This window comes from Ambystoma mexicanum, chromosome 3p, assembly GCF_040938575.1.
Source record: "Ambystoma mexicanum isolate Mex_15411 chromosome 3p, UKY_AmexF1_1, whole genome shotgun sequence".
In the NCBI taxonomy this organism is placed as follows: Eukaryota; Metazoa; Chordata; class Amphibia; order Caudata; family Ambystomatidae; genus Ambystoma; species Ambystoma mexicanum.
Genome location: NC_090925.1, coordinates 76,178,191 through 76,203,870, shown reverse-complemented (window position 1 = coordinate 76,203,870; position 25,680 = coordinate 76,178,191). Strand labels below are relative to the sequence as shown.

General features: G+C 47.1%; 1 protein-coding gene across 11 annotated transcripts in view; it reads left to right on the top strand.

Moving 5' to 3' along the window:
* Window positions 1-8,421: 8,421 nt before the first annotated feature.
* LOC138580122 (C-type lectin domain family 2 member B-like) overlaps window positions 8,422-25,680 on the top strand; it is a 283,857-nt gene continuing 266,598 nt past the window's right edge. For 4 of the 11 annotated variants that reach the window (XM_069650406.1, XM_069650411.1, XM_069650409.1 and 1 more), the window contains exon 1: window positions 8,445-9,064. In XM_069650406.1, the coding sequence (XP_069506507.1) occupies window positions 8,728-9,064 (337 nt within the window). In that variant the 5' untranslated portion in view covers window positions 8,445-8,727. Of the gene's footprint in view, window positions 9,065-25,680 lie in introns of all 11 variants that reach the window. The other 7 variants (XM_069650414.1, XM_069650405.1, XM_069650413.1 and 4 more) reach the window with 6 other exon arrangements.

The window sequence follows — 25,680 nt, the reverse complement described above, 5'->3', positions numbered from 1 at the left end:
ACAAATGCAAGGATTCATACAGAATGGTTCACAAATCCTAAAACAGTTACACAGATCTTTAATGGCAAAACAGGAAAAAGAACAGTTTTAAAGCAAGAGATATCACCAAGGTTAAACACTACCCCCTGCAACACTCACCCTCAAACCTCAGCTAACTTAATTCCTTTGGATGGGAGGCAGTGGCAAAGGAGTAAGGATAGAGAGAGAAAACTCAGATTTGGAATAAAGCCCACCACCCCAAGATGGGAAGTCAGAAGAGAAAATGAAAACCCGTTTTTGGAGCAAAACACCAGAATAGGGTTTTGCTTATTACTCGCACGGCTACTCACAACTGCTATGGGACAGCTAGAAAGGAGATTCATGTTGCTACACTTGAGGAGATAGGGAAGCTTGAGACTACTAATCAGTACACAGAGCAACGTGGAAATCGATTTTGGGGAGAAAGCAAATGTAAGGGGAAAAATACACATGGCAAATGGAAATTCGTTTTACACAGGTTTTACAATGACAGGTAGCAAAGGATAGTGGCTTAGCTTTAAAGATCGGAAATCGGTTTTCAAAGACAAGGACAGAGGCACATGACAAATGGGATTCTAGGCAAAAGGGATTGCTCTCAAAGGGACTACAGTTAGGGTTATTTAATAGGATAGATGCAAGTTAGGAGTTTGTGGGGTAATGCACACAATACATTGGCAAATTCAGGTTTCAGTTACACAGAGACTAATTCTGGTGAGGGAATACTTTAATGACTATAGTTAATAAAGAAAGACACTAGACACAAGGGGGATAATTTAGAATTGTAACCAACTCGTACTGTGAATTTCCATGGGGAATTAATTGAATTACTTCAAAATAATGCTTAGGATTTTTACAGACAGCAGAAATTTATCACAGGGAATACACTAACATACACAGGCTAATACAGATTCTACTGTGGGAAGGTCAATGAATTATACTGGCAATTTGGGTTTTTCAATGGGATTTCAATGTGATTTTCAATGGTGTTTCAATGGGGGAAATATTGGACTCAATGTTACAAATGGAGAGTTTTATGCAATTTAGGGCTGGGGGTATTTGCTACTTAAAAAGTAGGCATTGGTTTGGGGTTCTGGGCAGCCAGCTGGATCTCAGAATTCTCTGGACAGCAAGGGTAAGGGGTCTGGTCTCTTCACTCTCCTGGTGTCATGATTCCTGCCCCTCATGTCCCCAGCCCTCCAAGATGTCAGGCGAGAGCCAGGCCACAATCACCTACATGGCCCTCAGGGGCCTCTTCATCCCTCCAAAGACCCACTTGGAGTCAGACCTGGCGCTTGTGGCACCAGACTCACTCACTCCCATAGGATAACATTGGGGATTGGACTTGTAGTGCATTGATGGGGACAAGATGGATGCCCCCACATATTTTGGTTCCCAGAACTGCATGTGCAGTCTAGTCTTTTGGGTGTGGTTCAGCCCAGAGACAACTGGGATACCCAGAGACTATTTTAGCCACGCCCAGGCTGAGAAACATGCTTTGCATTTTCTGCACCTGCAGCGTGACACTCATCGTGTTCGGATCGGTCTCCAGCAGGCCTGCATCTTTCTTCTGCGCTCAGCTCCTGCAAGAACAAGAACATTGTTAGGAACAGCCTTACCTTGCGGCACTTCTGCCCATCATTCATTGCTTCTTCTGCTCTGCGGGCATCTTCGGCGGTGTCATTCCCATCCCGGCACGCCGCTTCCTAAGGAAAAGACCAGAAAAAAGGCATTAGTAAGCATTCAGCAAATCTTCGCTTATTTTTAAAGACTGTACGAGCTTCAAACGGTTACCTGAATCCCAGCCGCTCTGGGGCAACTCTGTCTCCGGAACTTCTCATCCATCTGCAAGAGGGAAAAGACATTCCAGATTAGCGTGGAAACATATAGAGGCGCCGCATACCGCGCTTACTCACCGCATTTCTTCTTCATAACCGGCATCCACGCTGAAAACGTCACGGCACCTAAAAGACACAGAAAAAGAACTCAGTTCACTACAAATATGAAAAGGTAGCATCGCGCATAGCGCTGTCACTCACCTACAGAGCTACTCATCTCAGCAGCACGTCGCCATCCCCAGACGCCGGCCATCATCTAAGGAAGGAAAGTTAAGGAAGGAAGTTAGAGAACTGTTCAAAAGACTCATTATACTTACCTGTCAGACTCTTGCCAGTGAAGTAACTAGGCAGCAACGAGCCTGCATCAATCAACGCGCCCCTGCGCTGAAAGCAGGACGGAGAGCACACTTTCCAAGAAAACAAGGTGAGCTGTGGATCAAAGGGAAGGGTTGGACCCTGGGGAAGAAGGGGGTTCAAGCACACAGAGACAATAGGGAGTTAAACTCTACCAATCCTGTGTTTCAGGCCCAGTCTCCAGTCGAGTAGACTCCAGGGAAGGGTTTGAGGTCGTAAGAAGTCAGAACAGGCTTGAGTGACATCCCTGTGGATACTAGGTGAGCGTTATATCTGGATGGGATTCTGGACAGCCAGCTGGATTTCAGGACTCTCTGGACAGCTAGGTAAGGGGTCTGGTCTCTGCACTCTCCTGGAGGGGATCAGATGCCTCTGTCCTCTTTCTCCTGTCTCCCTGGATTTGTGTGCATCTGTCTGTCCTTTTGTCTAGTACACTCTCCCTTATATAGCCCAAATGAAATCATTCATTTTACAATCTAGGGGAAGTACTCTAGAATTAATCCTACCCTGGGATAGGTCAGCCTACCATTCCTCTCTCCGCCCACTGGCCTTATTGGTTCGAGGGGAGAGAGCATCATCTGTCTGTTTGTCATTAAAATTAAATCAAATTAACAAATTCCCTGTTTTAAGTGAATGTACATCTGCACACTTGGGAAAGTCGGTTTGTTTGTGGTCTAATCAAACACTACTTCGCTTCACCAGGTAGAGGGCTGGCTGTCATTGCATCCACTGGGACAGGTGGTTGCTCAGCCAGCTATATTACCATCTTCAGGCACTGAGCTGCGGCCCTCAACATTAGGGCAGGAGTTTCTCCCCTCCCATTAGCCCTTCAAAATCTTTCCTCACAACATTGAGATACCCATGGGAAGAAAGTGGTGGTTACCTCAGAGCAAAGTGCTATTCCTAAGAAGTGTCTGGAAAAGATAAAAAGAAACTGTACTATAAAGAAATCTAAAAATCAGAACCCCCCCCCAGAACAAACAATGGATAAATCTCACTCACTACCTGATAGTCCTGCAACGGAAACTAGGCTGCCTGCTCCTTATAAGCACCCCTGAAGCAGGCGGCCGGTGTCATTGCAGGGGGGAATGATTTGGTGGAATAACTCAGTGGTCTGTAGGTAGGTGCAGACCAATGAGATGACCAAGAAACAAATAAGGTAACGGGCCTGGAAGGTTGGAAACCTGTGTGGAGAGTCGATTCCCTGAGAACAGGAATGTAGCACTGAATCCGGCTTGTATCCTATCCCTACTGTTAGAGGTTCTACTACGGGCTATTTAAACCAAGGATCTAGATCTAGTTGACTTCATTCAGGATGGGATCAATGTAGAAATCATAGACATTCATTCTAAGATTGTTTTCGATCTTATTGTGAAGGAAGCCACGCATCTTCGACAGTACGGGTACAAGTTTTTCCTGGTGGGTCAACCTTTTGAAGTCATTTAACAAACAAAATCAGTTTGTGCCTGGGATTAGGCAGCATACTGACTCCAAGATACATGACCCACAAGATGTGGTTGCACAGAGGAAAAAATTCATCATCACGTTGGCCTCGCTACTGAGGATCTTTTCTTAAATATTCTTACATGGAATCGTTGTGGTCGTGTAAACCTGTTTCAGAACCACTGTTTAGGAAAATTTCTGAAGGGGTACTCCCGAATTATACTCCAAGAGACCTAGCTAAGGGGATGCCCGGTTCTTGATGGCTACATCACTTATGCACAACCGGCTATGAAATGTCCTCCGCGCGACTACTGGTCGCCATTAAAAAGTCCTCTGGCATTTCCTTTGACCATCTGTTACCTTCGGATAAGGGCTTCCTGGCCCTGCACGCCTCTATTTTGCTCAGGGGTGTTATTAGAACACTACTTTTTAATGTGTGTTGGCATCGCCACATTTGCTCTATTGAAACTATACTTGCCAATCTGTCCGCTTGTATAATGAGTTGGGCAGAAATTGTTGAGTCTGGCCTCATTTGCTTAGGTGGGGCTCTAAACTCCACTTGTGTGGAGATGGGTCCTTCAAGGGGTGACACGGGTGATAGGGGCCAGATTATTAAGATCACGCAGGGCAGAAAAGGGCTATCATGTATGAAGGAGTCGGGTTTACAGTGCCTCAATGGGGCGGTATTGGGGGACATTCTTAGTCAACCTACATGGTCCAGGGGCGGTAGGCAGTCACACTGGACTATATGTTCACCAATGAAGCCTTGCTCTATTGCTGCAGTACATTTTTTGTCAAGACATGTGAGTAGAGTGACCATGAAATGTTAACTGCCAATTTTTGAACTCAGTAGGGAGGTTAATCGGCTTAATATGATAAATGGGCTAGCAGCACATCAGGGGGACAGAGCACAAAGTGGTGGCATTTAACAACAAAGTGAACGCAACTATGAAATCCTCAACCCTGGAGTGGAAATTTGACATGTTTAACTTATCTAACTTTGTGAATTTCATTGATGGCCATATGAAAGGCTTGATCAAAATAGCTTGCTTGGCTAGGGCCAATCACACTCACTGTTTTGACCAAAGGGTTCTTCTGGAAAAGCGTCAAGTTAGGGCTCGAATTAGATCCATCAACATTAAACCTGGGGGCAATAGGCGGTTGGGAATTGATGAATTAAAAAAGATTAGACAAACCTATTGCAATTGGATTTGCAATTATCAAGATCATTTACTGCAAAGGGATACTGAAGTTATGCCACAATTATTTTGCAAAAGTGATACTTCCTCCTTTTGGAGACTCCTTAGCAATTGCGGCAGGTTACAGGTTGACCTCCTGTTGACCCCCATTAGTGAAGCCCTTTGGGTGACACATTTTAAAACAGTCTTTGGGCATGACTATGAAGGAGTCACATTAGCTATTTCAGAAGAGATCTTGCACAGTAAGTGGGATTTTGATTTTGACCAATCCATGGTTCCTGAAGTTAATATGGGTATTCGTTGCTTGAGAGCTCGTGGGCCTAATAAATCGAATGTTGTTTTCAAACACAACCCGGCCAATGTGGTTCTGGATTTTAATGATTTATTTTAGGCAAATTATTCTTTCCCAAGTACTCCCTAATTCATGGCATACTGCACACGTTGTCCTGATTTTTAAAAGAGGAAATCGCATCAACCCCAACATTTACAGATCCGTCGCCATCATAGATGCCGATAGTACGATTTTTGCGGCCTTACTTTTGCAACACCTGACAGCATGGTCCCTGGCAACATAAAGGGTACAAAAATTTAAAACTGGGTTCCGCAAAAGGCCTTGCACTACTTTGAACGTCTTTCTTTTACGATCTGCACAAAACTGGGTTGGGAACGAAAAAGTCAGCACCCTATTCGTCGTGACCTTCTTCAGCACGCGTGCTCCCACAGCTTCTGCTTGCAGAGATTTCACGTTGCCTCAGTTTTCCATCCAGTGTTTATTCCCTTTTCTTTCTAATACATTTAGAATCTCCCTTTAAAGATCACGGAAGAGAATGTTTACATTTATGCTTGCGTATAAGCAGTCACGCCCCGCTACAATGAGTCAATGGGCCTCATTCTGAGCCTGTTGTTTCCCGACCGGCATGTTACAGGTCTGTCTGCCGGAGCCGATGTGCCCTAACAGGTCTGACCCTGCCGGGCGTAGCAGCCATGTTAGGCAAACTTATCACATTTGAATACTGCTGCCTTGGAAGAGAGGAGCTCCGAGACAAGTCGTCCGTGGAAGAAACACAAAAATCGAGAAAATCAACACAATACCTAACTGAGCGGGACTACGATTAACATGCAAAAATCAGCTTTAAACTCCATGAATCCTCAGTGTACACCAAGATGTGCCTCAATTCAATCCCTGATGGCTCACACCCAGCCAGGACAATGAGTTAAGGGGCCATTGTCCTTCTGGAAAGACCTGATGACCTTAACTCTTTGTCATTAGGCCATGCGAACAAACACTGGTTGGATTTGTCTGCCCTTTGAGGAACGCTCCTCACATCTTTTGAAGTTCACTACCAGCCTCGCTCTTTATATGCCACCCACTATTGTTAGGGGGGTATTTTCGCCCTGAGGAAGGCATTCTACTTCAAGGTGGCTTGCCGAAACGCTTTAGGATGTTCCAAGTTGGAACTTTAAAAAAATATTTTCTAGAAGATGCCTAGAAACACTCTTGACTATGATGCTTTGTCTTATGCGTAGGCAGACCTGTAACACATGAATAGTTTGTATGTTTATGAATTTATTTCTTGATGTCATGCAAAATGAGTTTTCATGTTTTCCACAGCATTTAGATGCATATTTGTAGTGAATAAAAAAATGTTCTACGTGCATACCTTCTTGACATAAACTGTTTGTTCATTTTTTCACTTCCATGTTAACATTTGGACTCTTAATAAGTTTAAGAATAGGGAAATGTATTTCTGGATATCTGTTTAAGGGATACCATCGGTAGCAGACTTAAGATTCAACTTAGCTTTAGAAATCAGTTTGTTTGCAGAATTTGGAAATACTTGTGTACCTGGACTTATCACAGCAGTACCGGCACCATTGCTAACGGTACCGGTGCTCCCGGGTCGGGATTTACAAATGTACCGGCGCGTGACGCCCCGGCCGCTGGACTTGGAATAGCCTGGTGGCACTGGGAAGTCAAGCGCCGGTAAATCATTACGGGTCTAGCAGGCAACACGTCGGTAGCAGCAGCAGGGTTACCGCCGGACCCCTAATGAGGCCCAATGAGTGCAAATATAATACGTAAATCCGGGAAGACCTGGGGATCTAATTTAGATTTACATCATTACCAAAACATAAATGCCGCCGGCCATATCCGTGCATGGCGGGCAGCATTTCTTTGGATCTCTATGGAATCTGCCTGCTTTTCAAGGTGCAACAAACATGCAGCAGCCATAGGAATCCGAGCATCACTGCCTGCAAATAGACCGCATGCGGGAGGAGATGCTGTCCGTTTTATGCGGCAAAGCAGATATGGTTGGGGTATTTGCAAATTGCAATTCATGCATACATCATACAAAGCCACTAAAAGAATGTTGTTCTATTATTTTGGCTACGAAACTGCATTGGAGTATAGCTAGAAGGGAGATGATATATGAGGAGGGATACAAAGCGTATAGGTGTAATTTGATATTTTACCCACCCATTTACTGACCCTGGTCAGGCTAATCTCTATGGCCATTCCCACCCACTTCCTGCCCCTCCCCATCCAAAAAGATATCCTTCTAGGATCTCTTTAAGCTAACGTACCAAGCATTAACATCAAACTTTGCACTCGACTCAAAGGGCCTGCCCTTGTTATTTCAAATCAGTCTTGAGCTATAAGTGTACTACTGGTGTAATAAACATTTCTTGGCCAAGTGTGCCTTCAGCCACTCGATTTTAAAAGTAGGTTGAGTGTCTTTTTGCTGAATTCCTGCTAACTTGAGCATTGGCAAAGCCAACAGTTTTAGCTTGTGCTTCGGTATTAGATATGCATTGCCAGGCACTGCCATTCTATGCCCAGGTATTCGCACCATTTTGCAGCTACTACTAATGGTCAGTTGGTATCATAATAGCAGTGCCTGGGAAATGCCTCGCTCAAGCCCACACAAAAGCCAAAACGGTTGGCACTGCCGATGGTTGTTCGTGATGTCATGTAGGTCAGAGGCTGTTGTGTGAAATCGGGTGACATATCGCAGTGCAGTCTTTAAGTCAAAGGCCATTTGACATTATCCATTATGATGAAAACATATTGTGATGATATATTTATGCCAATTACTAGTTCTTAAGACCCCCCCCCAACCCCTGCTACTTTAATCATGTGATTGACGCAGCTCACAAGTGCCCCAATTAAGTATGTTAATCTTCATTACTCGGAGACCAACTCTTCCTCGTCACATTCGTGAGGTGCATTGGGTTAATGGACAGAGAGCCAGCGAGCCCCCCTCTAGAAAAGAAAGGAGCAAAGGACAGGGAAGCGCGGAACAGGACACACTGTGCTGCGAAAGCTGCTGGGTCTCACTATAGCGCCGCTTGCGGAGGACCTCTTGGCACTTGCTGAAAACTAAAGGACACCGAGTAAGTCAATTACTAGTCATTATCCCCAGGGTGCAGGGCACGCCAGTGGCGGGTGTGAGATGGGTGGCGCCGCTCACACTGTGTGCGGTCCGCGTCCTCGGTGCAGAATTCCCAGGTCACACCGTGTGGTGCAGCAGCCCGCCTGCCCTTCTTCGGGCTGGCTGCGCACACTTCACCTGTGAGAGGTGCGTGACTCATTGGCAATGTTGCCACCTGTTTTCAAACTTTCTGCGACTTGCATCATCGGTAGCGACGGCGCCTCAGGAAGCAGATTTCCCGGAAGCTGCTGGGGCCCCGAGTAAAGCGAGCAGAAGACAGACTTCTAGGTGGGGCCCTAGCAGCGCCGCTCACCTATGCTGACAGGGGCCCCGTGGTTATTAAACACCTTATATGCCCTGGGCGAGGCCTCGTGTTCTATACATTTGCCCAGGTTCACACACTAGCCTGATAGCAGAGATCTCCTCCCTGCTTTCCTCATCACCATGACTAGCCAAGGCTACGAACTGAAGCAGCATAGCGCCGAGAAGCCGCACAAGGCCACCGGTGATTTGGGCAATGTTGGGACTCCCCCCACGCCTGTGAGAGAGGAGGGCAAGGCTGACCCAGAGGCACCCGGGCTGCAGAATGGCGTGCACGACCCAAGCCAGAACCCCATGCAGGAGCCGGGAGCGGCCAGTGCGGAGGGGAACACGTGTGTCAGCGGCGAGGCGCTGGACAGTGAAGGAGGCGCTGACCCAGTAGGCGAGTGTGCCCCACTGAGGGGGAGTGCAAGTCAGACCACCTCAGAGTGCTGGCCGTGGGCATCAAGAAGGTTTCTAGGTAAGTGAATAACCACAGACTCATGACTTCCTTTATGGTCAGCAAAAGTATTGACAAGGTGCCTGTGATGTCGTGCACTGGGTGCACAGCCCAGCACCCTAGTTTAGCTAAGGGAGGGGCCAATGTGGGGGTGGACCTTTACTCACCTTAACCAAAAACAGGCCCGCCCCTTAAGAAGCGAGTACACGGTTGTACATACAGCAAGTTTATTGCACAATAGCTCCGGCGTGTGGTTAGATGGCGTTGCAGGGCCCTCCTAAACCAATTCTCAACAATGCAACATCAGTTGTGTTATGGACAAAATGGCACCTGCCCCTTTACGGAGAAAGTGAAACCAGGAAGCGAGCAGGAGGGAAGTCAGTTTGTACTGAAGTAAAGGGAGTTAAGACTTGCATTGTGTCCTTGCGTCTTTGTGTGAGTGGGCCCAGGCCACCCCACAACAAGTTGGCAGTTTATATACTTTTTTTGCAACCAAAAAACACTTCCAAATAAAAAAGTTTACCCTCCACGCACCAAATATGATTGGACAAAACCTCTTCAGAGAAATTGCACCTTTCCCCAATCCTTCCATTTTCACTGGTCAGGCTCAGCTTCATTATTATCTCCAGATCATAATTTAATACACACCTCTTCATGGGATTAATTGTAGTAGGTCCTGACGTAGGTGCATGGTTTAAACACGAATATTGAAAACATAATTCAATGCTAGCAATAACCGGCCTAAAACCATTCACCTCCAAGTATGATTGCTGACTTATTTTAGCAAATAGAGGAAGGTCTGCTTAAACATTATTTCCCTTGAACTATAGACAGCCATCTCCATTCCACAGACCTCTGGCGCCTTTAAAAAATCCTTCTAAGTTTGTGAGGCTACATACAACCTCTCATGACCTGGACAAATATTTAACCAAACACATGACTATTTATTTATTTATTTATTTATTTACAACCCTTGGGCAACGAGGCGCTGCAAGAAGACTGAAAGTAGGCTTGCTTCAGGGTTACAGGTGAGCGGCCCCAGTTACAAGATACAATTGCTTAGTTACAGAACGGTACATGGTATGAGAGCGACAGCGGGCAAGGAACACAAAACCGGTTAGAATGAGAGGCTGTCATACAAAGAGGATGGTTTTTATTGCCATGCGGAAGGCTGTAGGAGATTTGACTGCTATTATTTGGGCAGGGAGAGTGTGCCGGTATGTTGCTGCCGTGGTTGGGAAGCTGGAGCCACCAGCTCGGTCTCGGCATGTGGTAGGGACAATGATGCGATCGGTGTACGCCGACCTGTACGTTCTATAGGAGGTTTGTCTGACGATCCTTTGTGCTAGATAGGGGAGGGGTGCTAATCCATGCAGGCATTTATGTGCGAGTGCGAGTGTTTTAAAGATAATCCTTTCTTTGACTGGGAGCCAGTGTACTTGTTTTCTGACACCAGAGATATGTTCCCTGCGTGAGATACCAGTTGCGGCCCTTAGCACGTTATTTTGAGCTAGCTGAAGTTTAGCCAAGTTTTTTTGGTATGTTCCAACATAAAGGGTATTGCAATAGTCAAGCCTAGAGCTAATTATGGCCCTAGCAATAGTGAGGCAGTTTTCTTGTGATAGGAGTGGTCTGACTGCGTTGATTCGTTTTGAGTGATAGGCTGCTGACGACGGGATAGCATTGACCTGCCTCTCCATGGTCAGGCTGGGTTCAAGGTATATGCCTAGCATTTTAATTACTTGTGACACAGTGATGGGTATGTTGTCTATAGTGAATGAGCAGTACTGCTTGTCCAATTTGCCCAGCGTTGTTGGGGATCCAATTAGCAAGAGTTCCGTTTTTTCACTGTTGAGACAGAGCCCATTTTCAGCCATCCATGACTGAATAGTGGAATAGATGAGGTTGAGGGTGTTCATATCCGAGGGATAGTCACCGGTCAGAGGTATGAGCACCTGGGCGTCATCTGCATAGTTGGTATATGAAATGCCTATGGCGTCGAGGATTTGAAATAGGGGCCTGATGAAGAGGTTGTAGAGAGTAGGGGATATGCATGATCCTTGAGGGACACCACAGTTGATTGGACTGGGAGTAGCGCTCGAGGAATCGGAGAACACCTTCATGACTACCTTTTGAGAAGGGATGATATCCATTGACAGGCCTTTGGGGAGAAATTGGCTGTGGAGGATAGGTGATGACAAAGTGTTTTATGGTCAACTAGGTGGAAGGCCGCTGAGATGTCTAGAAGAAGGAGGAGAGCTGGCTTGCCTATGTCTCGCAGGTCATCCATTTGGTTTTTAAGGTCAAGTAATGCTTATTCAGTGTCATGCCGTGGGCGGAATCCAGACTGGTGTAGTCCCAGAAGTTGGTGGTCTTCCAAGAATTTTTGCACTTGTAGATAAGCTGCTTTGTCCAGTATCTTTAGCAGGAAGGGGACGGTGGTAATGGGCCTGTAATTCCCTGGGACCAAGGGGTCAAGAGATGTTTTTTTTAGGAGTGGCCGGACCCACGCCTCCTTCACTGACATTGGGAATTGGGCGGCGTGGAAGGATGAATTAATGAATGCGGTGATGAGAGGGGCGAGGGCAGGAGCACAGTCCTAATTATATGTGCCAGGCAGGCATCTCCATTGCAGTTGGAAGGTTTGATGGATTTAATAAGGGAAATGACTTCCGATTCGCTCGTGTCTGAGAATTCAAATGTTGGTATCTCCTTACATACAGGTACTGATCGGGGTGGACTGGCACCAGAGTCTATAAGAGCGGATATGGCTTTTTGATGAGCTAGAATTTTGGATTGTAGGGTGTCCAGTTTGTCAAGCATGGCCTTTTTAATGGTGTTATACCATGTTTTCTCCTTTATGAGAGTTGAAGGGGGGCTAGTGGGCGTCTCTAGTTCCCTGAAAATGGCAAAGATTTCCTTTGTACCAGACTGGGCATTGTTGATCCTAGTATTGAAGGAAGCAGCTTTGGCCTGAGAGATGGCTGCTTTGTATTCTCTAGTGAAGGCCTGGAATGCTGCTTTGTTTTTTTCAGTAGGCTTTTTTTTTCCAGGCTGCAAGGGCAACCCTTTTATTAGAGTGCATAAGCATTAGTTCCTGAGTGAACCACGCGTTGGAATGCTTGGTTTCCTTAGCTTTTTTGAGGGTAAGAGGTTCTATGGTGTCAACTGCAAGCGTGATGACTTGTTTGAAGGAGTTGGCCAAGAGGGTAGGGTCATTTGGAAATGGTGGTTGGAGTGCCGGAGCTAGGAGGTGTGGTAGCAGATTCTCTTTGGTGATCTTCCGTGAGCTTCTAGAGAGAGCAGCTGGCAGTGTAATGTTAGAGGTGGTGGTGATGTCTAGTTTGATGTAAAAGTGGTCGGACCATGGGATGGCTGATAAGTCCTGGACGTGAATTGGGCAATTGTGATGGTCTACCCAGTCCAGGGTGCGGCCTTTCTCGTGGATAGGCATATTGATGGCTTGGGTAAATCCTAGTGTAGTTACCGATTTTTGTAGCGCAGATGCGGGTGCATCATTTTTGTCATTCAGGCCGAGGTTGAGGTCCCCCAATAACACAACTTTGGAGCTTTTTCTTAGGTTGTCTGATACCATGTGTAGGAGAGCATCTTGGAAGTTAGAGGAGGGGTCTGGGGGGCGATAGACTAGATGGAAGGCAATGGTGGACGTGGGTGATGCCTGTAGCTTGATGAGGATATAGTCCGCGTTCTGGCCTAGGTTGCCTTGAATTGCCCTGATGTTCAGAGTATCTCTAGCAATGGCGGCAACACCTCCACCCCTTTGACCAAGTCGATCTTGTCTAAAGATTGTGTACCCGTTGGGGAAGGCTAGGGAGAGGACAGGACCAGAGGAGTCTTGTAGCCATGTCTCACACAAAAAGGGATGTCAAGATGGTCATTGGTGATCAAGTCGTGCACATCAAGAGTGTTGGCAGGGATAGATTGGCCGTTAACAAGTGCACATTTAAATGAAAGTGTTGTGCTATTGACAGTGGGCATGGCATCAAAAGCGGGGGAACTGGTGTGATTAGTGACATCAGGTTCATCAGATGAAGTGGATATGATGGCATTGTAGAGCATAACATCATTAGCATCAAGAATGGGTGACACATTATCATGAGCATCAGGAGTGAGCAACACGGCAGTATGAGCATCATGAGAGGGCAACACAGCAGTATGAGCATTACGAGAAGGCAACACGGCAGTATGAGCATCATGAGAGGGCAACACAGCAGTATGAGCATCACAAGAAGGCAACACGGCAGTATGAGCATCATGAGAGGGCAACACAGCAGTATGAGCATCACCAGAAGGCAACACGGCAGTATGAGCATCATGAGAGGGCAACACAGCAGTATGAGGGAACGAGAAGGCAACACGGCAGTATGAGCATCAGGAGTGGGCAACACATTATGATGAGCATCAGGAGTGGGCAACACAGCAGTATGAGCATCACGAGAAGGCAACACAGCAGTATGAGCATCACGAGAAGGCAACACAGCAGTATGAGCATCAGGAGTGGGCAACACATTATCATGAGCATCACGAGAAGGCAACACGGCAGTATGAGCATCATGAGAGGGCAACCCAGCAGTATGAGCATCACGAGAAGGCAACACGGCAGTATGAGCATCAGGAGTGGGCAACACATTATCATGAGCATCAGGAGTGGGCAACAGCAGTATGAGCATCATGAGAGGGCAACACAGCAGTATGAGCATCATGAGAAGGCAACACAGCAGTATGAGCATCATGAGAGAGCAACACAACAGTATGAGCATCATGAGAGGGCAACACAGCAGTATGAGCATCATGAGAAGGCAACAGAGCAGTATGCGCATCATGAGAGGGCAACCCCAGCAGTATGAGCATCACGAGAAGGCAACCCAGCAGTATGAGCATCATGAGAGGGCAACCCAGCAGTATGAGCATCACGAGAAGGCAACACGGCAGTATGAGCATCAGGAGTGGGCAACACATTATCATGAGCATCAGGAGTGGGCAACAGCAGTATGAGCATCACGAGAGGGCAACCCAGCAGTATGAGCATCATGAGAGGGCAACCCAGCAGTATGAGCATCACGAGAAGGCAACACGGCAGTATGAGCATCAGGAGAAGGCAACACGGCAGTATGAGCATCCGGAGTGGGCAACACATTATCATGAGCATCAGGAGTGGGCAACAGCAGTATGAGCATCATGAGAGGGCAACACAGCAGTATGAGCATCATGAGAGGGCAACACAGCAGTATGAGCATCATGAGAGGGCAACACAGCAGTATGAGCATCATGAGAAGGCAACACAGCAGTATGCGCATCATGAGAGGGCAACACAGCAGTATGAGCATCAGGAGTGGGCAACACATTATCATGAGCATCAGGAGTGGGCAACACAGCAGTATGAGCATCATGAGAGGGCAACACAGCAGTATGAGCATCATGAGAAGGCAACACAGCAGTATGAGCATCCGGAGTGGGCAACACATTATCATGAGCATCAGGAGTGGGCAACAGCAGTATGAGCATCATGAGAGGGCAACACAGCAGTATGAGCATCATGAGAAGGCAACACAGCAGTATGAGCATCATGAGAGAGCAACACAACAGTATGAGCATCATGAGAGGGCAACACGGCAGTATGAGCATCAGGAGTGGGCAACACATTATCATGAGCATCACGAGAGGGCAACACAGCAGTATGAGCATCATGAGAGGGCAACCCAGCAGTATGAGCATCACGAGAAGGCAACACGGCAGTATGAGCATCAGGAGTGGGCAACACATTATCATGAGCATCAGTAGTGGGCAACACAGCAGTATGAGCATCATGAGAGGGCAACACAGCAGTATGAGCATCATGAGAGGGCAACACATTATCTGAGCATCCGGAGTAGGCACCACAGTATATTTGTAGTAAACGCAAGCTTTAGTGGGGGTGGTTTTAGTGTTTTTGAACATAGCAATATGTGGTGAGTTGGGCGGTAGGCGCGGGTCACTAATGTTATCAATTGCACACGGGGACCATGATGAATGTACATGTTGGGCAGTGAGGCATTAGCATCAAGAACAATACTCACAGTGGGCATACATGTGTCATGATCCTTGGCAGAAAGTCTTGTAGGGGGTGGAAATAGTAGACGTGACAGACCTGGATCAGTCTGTAAACAGGGAATCCATTTGAATGTCTCCTAAGTGCAAGGTAACATCTGTTCCCTTGCAACTTTTCCAATTTAAAAGGCCCCCACGGATCTGTGTGATTTTTCCGTCACGAAAAAGTCTGTGACGGAAAAGTTTGCATAGGAAATGTACGCACCACCAAAGGTTTGTACATTTCCCATGAAAACATATATTTCAAAACCCAACATATCTACATCCCCACCTACACCCACAACATACCGCCACCCCCAACATAACCAAACCCTACTTACCTTCTAAGACGCCTTGTGTCCCTGCAGCGCCAGTTCCCTTTCACTTCTGTGATCTGGAACCGGCGCCTCCGTGTCCTTTTTTAATTTTTTTCTCAGGTGTGCTGCAGGGCTGTCCCCTGCAACACCCCGCTCACTATACCACGCAGAATGGTGAGCGGAGTATTGTGGGGGGACACCCCCGCAGCCCGCGTCTTTTTTTTTTTTTTACTTTTGGTGTTCGGACCTTTGGTGGTATGCATTTTCAGACTTGTTGTACAGTCAGACTTTTTTTTCGGTACGATCGTACCATTCCGCCCCCACTTTATCGCACAGATTGAAACTCCTAAATAGCTTTAGGCATTTAGCTTATCCTGTGTTTTACTGCTGACCAGAATAAACAAAAAACTCTTTTGGTCACACTCTCAAACATCAGGACATTATATGGATTACTCTTTTACCTGCCTTCTAACTATTTAGAAGTCAAAAGTGCATTTTGCAAGAGAAACCTTAACCACAATGTCCCGATTCATTGTAAAAGGGCACTTATATTGAGATTAATCAAACCGCACTCAATTTGCTGCCCCCTCCCGTCATCAATATGGCACCCGCAACATGAATTCCTCATAATAGAAGGGACCCTTTTTGACCACCCCGACCCCATGTTTGGGCCAGGGGGAAGGGAAGTGATGTTGGGATAGGTAGGGGTTCCAGGGCAGGGGGCAGTTAGTTTTGGAGAAGTCGAATAAAGTATGTTGCACCTCCAGTAGCTGTGTCTGTGTCTTTGTGTTGCCAGCTATGGAGCGGCCCTCCATTACCCTTGCAAGCAAGGCCATCACATTGGTGACGAGATTCGAAAGAGCTCACCCAGCAGTTCCCCGCCCGCACGCCTTATGTTGTGCAGCGGGTCTCGGAACACCGTGTAAATTAGGCCAGCATCAGCCAAGGAGGTGCGTGCTGTCTAATTTAGGGCCGGCAGTCAGCCGCAGGCAGGTGGCACATCATAAGGGGTGCTGTCGGCACGGGAAGCGTGTCTGCGCATCTCCAGCTGCCCCTCTCACCCCTCCATGTTGCCAGCAACAGGCGCGAAAGCCCGAAAAGCGAGAGCGCCACCTGGGGAAGCAGTTTGACTGCCAAGTCCGTTGGCGCTGCAATTACAGAGGCCCACCAGGGGAAAAAGGACATATTGGTGTTGGCGACACCCGAGGAACGTTTGAGCACGCAGCACAGTCCTAAGAGAAAGACAGACGACTGCTAGCTCACGGGGGCCACAAGGGAAGCCTTATCATTGTCAGGCAGACCAAGCTGCTGGTGCCCCCTACACGTGCGATTCAGAAAATTACAGCAGCAACAGCAGAAGTTGCCAGAACGTGATCTACCAAAGAGAACAGGACCAGGAAAACACAGGTGTGTGTCACCAGAATACACATCCTGGAAAGGCTGTGTAGCCTGTGGCGGTGCAAGAGGAAATAAATAAGGAATGGCCACTAAAATAAACCGGCCACACATTTCACATTATCAGCAAAGCAAAAATGTCACCATGTCGGACAGTGAGGTACCGGCAACAGTGACAGCAAGGCCTTCGGACGCTTTTCAGCAGACCACAGGTGAGCCGATACTCATGCACCTGCCCCCTCAATTTGACCTGAACGACACTAGTAATTTGGGACCAAGATGGGTGAGCTGGCTCAGAGACTTCAAGTTCCATGCGGGGGCCATGGGTCTGAAAGACGACATGATGAGGGTGAAGAACACTCAGCGGGCCCGGCATTGAGGGACATCACAGGAGAACTACTTGACACAGAGATAGCGTCATTTGGAGACATACATGAAACGCTGTCTAACTATTGTGCACCCCAAATGAATGCGGACAATGAGAGGCACATTTTTAACATGACACGCCAGGAAAAGGGCAAAACTCTCGACAATGTTGTAATGAGACTACGTAACAAGATCAAGCATTGTGAATTCCACCGGTATTCCAACAATATAGCGCTGCGCTCTCAGGTCATCACAGGCTGTGAATCTCAGGCTTTCCGTTATTGTTGCACAAACAACGCTCACTTGAAGAAATACGTGGATACGTGGACTTGCCCACATGGAAACCGCCATTGACTAACAAATGGACAACATGAATAAAATGACCATGCAGCCTCAACAAGCATAGGGCGGGAGTGTACACATGCTCACTGCAACCACCAGCGGTGCCCCCAGACGTGGAGACGCCACGTGTGGCTACAAATATTCCCACGCGGAAGCATGCCGAGCGCTAGGACAAATGTGCGCTGCCTGCAGAGGCGATGATCACTTATGGGGCGTTTGCATTAATGCCCCGCTACCGCCACAAGGAAGAAGAAACTTCTATGTTATTTTATCGAATATCATTTTCACAGAATGATTTTATAATGAAACATTAATAAGGAAAAAATGTTGTAATGTGTAATTTTTTTATTTGGCCCGTCCTCACCCAAAGTCTGCTGTTTCCCTATGCTTTTAACCCCACCCCAAACCCCTCTTCACCCATTTTAATCCCTGACCCCACCCCATATATATATATTTTTCAACTTTCATTATAAAATCATTCTCTGAAATGTTTTCGTTAAAATCACTGGATACCGAAGAAGAGTGCCAAAGGAGAGACAGAGAGCCACTCAGACCAGCGTGTGCACAGCAGGGGCTGGCAGCGAAGCAAGACTACATAGGGTGGAGGACCGGGAGAGCTCAAGGCCATACCCCCACGCAGAATGCCAAACATCAGATGGACAGGAAGAGTGGCACCCCAGACGATACATCCGGGTTCAAAATTGAGGGGAGCTGGGAGTTATTTAGCTCTTGCTTCTAGCATCATAGAGCCTGGTCAGCTTCCAGGAGCTACATTTGGCTCCTAGGGCCAACTGGTGCCTTCTGAACATGTAAATGTGACAATAACTTTGGTTATTTGAGAATGTTAATAGAAAAGAATTGGAACACATCTAATATACATAATAGAACTGCGTATTCAAAAGCCATACATTGGCCGGTAACAGCCAAATGGTGAATGTATTGTATTTTGTTTTTCATACAGGGTCACCTGTCTGCTCCAGCTCCAAGACATAAAAAGGAGGTGGTAAAGTAAAATTCCGCCTTTCTAGATTTTAGCACTTGGTAGGTACTGATTTGACCTATTCTGTTGTTGAAAACCAAAAGACTGTCCTGAAGAAAGTGGCCATAATACACAACTTGCCACTGAAACCGGTAGACAGTAATTGCTACACTAGATAGACATCAACCTACCTTTTAGTATGTGAGCAATTTTTTACTTCACCCCACTTGATGCCCTAGTACCAACACCCTGAAAAACGCCAAGTGGAGTGTGTATTGTCTTTTTTGTTGGTTTGCGACACTTAATTGGAGTGTCTGTATTTTGTGTTTTTTTAAAAACTTCTCCGGTGCATGTGATTTACACACAATCCTCTGCCCATTAAAATTACGTATAAACCAGAGGATGTTTGTATATTAAACCACTACTCGCACCGATCCTTTGTCTGGCTATTTGTCTCTTCCAAATACATAGACCTAGTGGAAGAGAGTGGTTGATGGGCATGATAGGAACAAGGCTGAATGTTTTACAATGAATAGAAGTAAGTAGTTTATCTTCTTATTCCGTCCCCTTTTTGTAGGCGGCACATCAGCACACCTATAGGGGTAGACGTGGGGGGGAGGAAGGGACAGTCAGAAATTCACCATATCCCTTTTTCTGTCTCCCGCCACAGCCACTGCTGTTGTTGACCACAGCAGTCCTCCTTTCTATCTAAAAATACTTCTGCCCTCAACCACAGTGTTTTTTTTTTAACCAAAAAACAGGAGCTTGATTGATCCTGTGTTTTTGGGAAAACAGACATTTTAGGCTGTAACCAAATCACACCACAGTTGTGTCTCGCCCTAATTTTTTGTGCTACTAAGTATTTAGAGTAGGGGCATTTCCCTGTTAACTCATATTCTGCCCTCGTAATTTTTGTGAATCCCCTGTGGTAGCTCCTGCCTACAGGGTGATGCCAGATACCTAGGTGCTGGTTTTAGCTCCTGCTCTTTAAATCTCAATTTGAACCCAGTACATTGAGGTGCAGTCACCATCAAGCAGCGACTCGGTATCAACTACGGATGATCAAAGAAAGAAAGTCTACGTGTGGACACTAAACAATAACTATGGTCAGGCAATTGTAAATAAGTGTTCACACCTGCAACCCGTTAAATGGTTGCAGGTGTATAAAAGGAGTCAGAAGCAGTAAAGCAGGGAGCCTAGTTGACCGGAGAGCATGGCCATTCGAGCAGGCAGAATATGGGCCGGTAAAAAGGATGCAGACAGCAGAGAAGCCAGAAAGACGCTGAGGCCATTGCGGGCCGCAAGAGGGTCTGGAGCTGTGCAGAGCCCATTGCCTTGTGTTCCCCGTTGGGAGTGGGGAACACAGAGAAACCGCCGACCTCTGCAGAGAGGGAACTGGAGAGAGTGAGCGTTGTTCGCCGTAGCTCCTCAGGAGAAAGAGAGAAGGAAGCGGGAACCCAGGAACGAAACCAGAGCACCCAGAGGACTGGCCACACACTGGTGAGTGACAGGGAAGGTTCACTCAAGACGGGGCGCTCCATGCGCTCCAGGGGCATGGTGTGGGTCACAGCGAATGACGATCATGCAAGAACGCATGGAGAAGGGGTCGGGAGACCAAAAGTGAATGATTGAATACCAAATGAATTGCCAAGCAAGTAATGAGTTTTGGACACTGAGAAATAGTTTGGATGACCAAAAGTGAACTATCGAATACCAAACAAGTTGACAAGCACTTGATGAGTTTTGAATGCTGAACCGAAGAAAAGCATATGAGAATATTGCGCAAATGAAAAGGAAAGTGATGTGCATTTACGAACAAGATGCATTTCAAGAAACTGCATTTGCAAACAAAGTGAAAAGAGTGAAAAGTAAAGCATTATTGAAAAAGGTGTAAGCAAGGTGGTAACCACGAGAAATAACATGAAAGAAAGTTTGTGAGAATCACACGTGGTTAAAGGCAAGAAGCCAGTAAAGTGAACCAGAAGAATAAGCGGACTTCGAACAGAGATGCATACAGGAAACCTGTATTGTCCAGGAAGTCCTATGCGAAAGAGTGAACTGTTGTACAGTGCCAAGGGTTATCGGTTACATGCAGCCCTCCTATGTGAAAGAGTGAACTGTTGTACAGTGCCAAGGGTTATCGGTTGCATGCAGCCCTCCAGATAAGGGATGGTGTATCAGCCATTTTACTCCGCAAAAAAAGGCAAATACTTGTGCCCCTGCTTTCACCCACACAGCTGCATGGTATGTTTGGCCCAGTCATGCATGTAGTACCACATGAAGAAACTGTTATTATTGCCTGATTGAAAGAAGGAAATATGTATGTTTTTTAACACGTATGAATAACAAGGTGCAAAGGAATAAATATTATAAAACATTTCCATTTAAAAATGTTTTACTCGCTTATAAAATACTCCCATTGGGAATTGGATATACATTTTTACCCCTGGAAAAAATAATATTACTCCCAACTTAAAAAAATAGGGAGTACAATATTCCCACTTCAAAATCTTATCTGGAGCACTGGTTACGTGACATGTGCTGGGTGGACCCTGTGGTCCAACAACTGCGCCTAGATCGAGGAACCCTTCCTTGGAGTAAAACAAGAGAAATCAAGAGGCTGAAGCAGGTTGGCCTAAAGTGGTTTAAGTGGTGGAAAAAAGAGGCAACTAAACAAGTTGAATCTAAGGCTCCTGTCTGTGCCTGTCTGGGTCTGGGAGGGCCCCCATACGCTCTACCCCACCACAAATTATGGTGCAGCCTTCTGGGTACATCCTGATCTCTCATGAACTCGGGCCTCAGCACCCCTACGATCGAATGAGCCTTTCTATGAGTGATGGTTGAATTACTCTTTTTGCCTCCACTAGCACCCTAATCTACATCTTTATATCACACTTTGCTTATCCTGTTCACTTTTTCCTTCCCTCTCTGGTGTGTCCTCTGCACAAAAGTGTTTTTGGCTGTGTGTATTTACATCCTGCACCCTAATTTAACTGCATTTTATGTTCTTTCATTGACAATCACATTTAGCCGGTGTGTATTTACATCCTGCACTCTAACTCCGTTGCATTGTGTGTCTGCTACGCCACCTGTGAGTTTAGGTCAGAATTGTGCAGTGCAATCGCCCTCTCCCTTCAACTTCCTTCTCTCACCCTTATGGCGTTCACTGTCTCTCCTATCTTCTCTAATTGCTATTCTATCTCCTATCCACACTCTCCCACTAAGTCCAGAATAAAAATGCACAAGAAAAACAACTTGCGTGCAAACCCTGGCTTTCCCATCGCAGACAGCTACGTCAGCCCAACCTCTACAGAGGTCTTAACTGATATCCTCTTCCCTGTCCCCTCTCCAGATCTTTGGACACCTCATCTCATCTCTACTCTCTCCCTGTTCACTTCCTTTCCCATTAACGGTGGCACCAAGTGGGAAGTCCTCTTGGCTGGCTTCTCATCCTTACGCTGCATTGTTAATGTCTACCACACTGGCACTATCCTGGTTCAAGGTACTCAACACAACCTTCTACTCCTGCCTTCCCTCATCAACTTCCTTCCTTCTGCAGCCTCTCCCCCCACCACTCTCACTGTCCCTCCCCTTCTGACCGCAGTACCACGGCCCTGTACTCCCCCCTCAGAAAACCTTCAACGGCAGAGACCGCCTCCACTTGGCAGCTCTTAACACCAGCTCTGCCAACAAACACTCTGCTGACATATGCCTTCTTCTTGCAGATACAGACCTGGACTTTCTCGCTCTCACCGAGACTTGGTTCAATGCCAGCTCAGTCACTGCTTTTGACTCCCTCCTTCCTATCGGCTTCACAATCATTTCCAAGCCTTGACCTCACTGCGCTGGCGGTGGGGTCGCCTTAATCTATCCTGAGTGGGGTTTTTCTTCCATCGTACCCACCCAACTCTATACTTCCTTTGAGAGCCTGGTATGCAAGTTGGTCATCTCCCCCTCCTCCACTCTGACCATTGCTACCATCTACTGGCCTCCAGGCGCTACCACCCTGTTCCTCTCTGAATGGGCTGATTTCTGCTCCTCCTTACTCTCATCCACTTCTAACCTCCTCCTCTTAGGTGACTTCAAGATCCAATTGGACACCTCTGCCCCAGCATCCTCTATTTTCATTGACCTCTGCGCCTCTCTCTCCCTCTCCATCCTCCCCTCTGGTCCAACCCTGGATGCCATCATCCACTCCAACCTCTTTCTCTCTCCCCCTCTGGTCACCCCTCTATCCTGGTCAGACTATGCTTTCCTGGGCCCTTCTTTCGCACCCACAAAATCACTGCCAACATTGTTCTCTGACATTCGCCCGATGAAAACGAGTGTCAGCCGCTGCCTTTGCCTCTACCTTCATCCACTCTTCCCCCTACCTCATACTCCACCACAGACTCTCCTCTCAGCAATCTTCACTCAGCAATCACCAATACCGTTGCCATCCTTGCCCCAGTCATGAGGATCCACCTGAAACATACCTCTAAGCATAACACCTGGTATGACTCTGAACTTGCAGCTCTGAAACGGAAGTGCAGAGCAGCGGAACAGAACTGGCAAACCTCAGTTTCAACCTCAGACAAACTGGCCTGCTGCCTACTCCAAAGGCATTACAGACTTGCCATCGGTGCCAAGAAAAGGACCCACATTTAGGCACACATATCAGGTGCATCCAATAACATGGCTGAACTTTTCAATATCTGCAGGGAGCTAGCTAACCCTTCTGAAGTCTTGTCCTCCCCTCTTCCTTCCTATGCCCTCTGCAATGCACTGGCCACACACTTTTCCACCAAAACTCAAGGCATCCTGAATACCCTTGTTACTCACTCACCTAACCCATCCGACACCCCCTTGCCTCCCTTAGCCACTCCACCTCCTTCTTCCATCTTCTCCTATTTCACTCCGTCACACCTGAAGAAGTTAACAGAGTCATCTGCTGTATGAAGGCTTCTTCCAAACAGGTACCCCCCAGCTCATCCAGAACTTTCAAAGACAACATTGGCTCTCTTGCCCCCACACTTGCTGATTTCTGCAACCACTCTTTCGCCACTGGCTCTATTCCCTCCTCCCTCAAGCACTCCATTGAGCACCCACTATTGAAAAAGCCTTCAGCAGACCCTAGCTGTCCATCCAACTACCACCCTATTTCAATCACCCCCTTTCTGGGGAAATTGCTGGAGAAGCTGGCTTTGCCCCAACTCAAGTCGCACACTGAACTTGTCGGTGGTCTCCATGATCATCAATCTGCAATCCAAGCATCCAGAGGCACAGAAACCGCTCTTCTGAACACCAGTGAAGAACTGTTTTGCATTCCTGGACTCCAACCCCCCAGCTCTCTTCATTCTACTTGATCTCTCTTCTGCCTTTTGATACTGTCAACCATTCCATCCTCATACAAAGGCTCCACGATACCCTTAGTATTGCAGAATGGGCACTGGAATGGTTTACTTCTTTCCTTACCGACCGCTCTTCCCATGTCATCCTAGGTATCTTCTCCTCTACTACCTCCTTCTTCACCTGTGTGGTCCCCCAGGGATCTATGCTCTCCCCCTGGCTCTTTAACATCTACCTCACTCAGCTGGCATGCTACATCTCCTCCTTCATCCCCAACTTCCAGTGTTATGCAGACTACACTGAATTCATTTTCAGACTTCCTGCTGACTCACATGCACCTTCCTTCATCCCTGACTGCCCATCTGCCATCCAAGCTTGGTGCTCTTCCTATGATCTCTGCCTCAATGCCAGCAAAACTGAGATCCTTCCAATTGGGACCCCTGCTCCCTGCTTCTTACCTTCTCTCTGGCCTCCCACCTTGGGCTCTCCCCCTGCTCCTTCTTCTGAAGCGAGAAACCTTGGAGTCATCTTTGACTCCTCCTTATCCTTCTTCACATGCAGGACATTGCCAAGAAGTCCCACTTCCAACTCTTCCGTCTCTAAGGAATTCTCCAATGTCTCACTTTCCCCCAGAAGCTCAGTGTTTCCCGTGCTCTGGTTCTCTCTAGGCTTGACTATTGCAACAGCCTCCGCCTCAATCTACCTTCTTCCACTCTGTGACCCCTTCAGCTAATCCAGAATAGAGCAGCAAGACTTATCCTTAGCCTTAAACCTAGGGACCGCATTGTTCCTGCACTAAAAAGCCTCCACTGGCTCCCGGTTGCTGCAAGGATCAAATTCAAATCCCTCTGCATCATCCACAAAGCTGTCTGGGGCAGGGGACCACACTATCTTCAACTCTGTCTCACCAAATACTCTACTTCTAGACCACTACACTCCTCTGGCACCAACTCTCTGTGTGTAAAGCGTTTAGCTAAACAGAGAGCAGGAGGCTGCTCGCTTTCCTCAGCGGGATTCCTCCTCTGGAGCAGCACAGCTAAGTCACCCTTCTACTCCGTGCCCTACACGTGCAGGTCTGGCGGAAGCTCTCGTTTCACACCCGACGCATAGGGGCCTGTTGGATATTGTTTATGCGCATTATCTTTGGAGCGGCGCTGGTTGGCTCTGCTCACTACAGGCCGAGCGCGCTCAGGTCTGCCTGAAGCTTTCACTTCAGACCTGACACGTGTGGGCCTGTTGCTATTACTTAATGCGCCATTAATTATCGGTGCTGGTTGGCCCCACCCTCTCCATACCATACGCGCGCTTGCCTTTCCAGAAGCTTTTGCTTCAGACCCAATGCGCTTTGGGGATTTTATTATATTTATATTTATGTGATTTTTATTATATATTTTATTATATTTGATTATATTTTATATTTAATACACTGCTCGCGTACATTAGCCTGCTAGGCTTCAGGCGCTGCTGAGAGTTGGGATGAGCTTCATATCCTCGTATTGCTTCTAGTTTCCACACCCTGCAGGGGTGCGCAGCTGGGAGATAAGCCTGCTTGGATGTTTTTTCCCTGCAGTGAGGCATACGGGCTGCCCTATGGTTGCCTCTGTTTTATACTGTTTTCCACCATAATTAAATTTTCTCTAGGAAAGTTTGGTACAGCTGGTTCGCTTTGCTATAGGCGTACCACGGCCTGCTCGCCTTCAGGCTTTGCCTGACGTCTGGTGCAAGGTTACCCCTCATGTGCTGCTGCGTGCCACACCCTGCTAGGGTGAGCAGCTTGGATGTGCGCTTGAGCAGTATGTTTCCTCGGTTATGGCAAGAATATG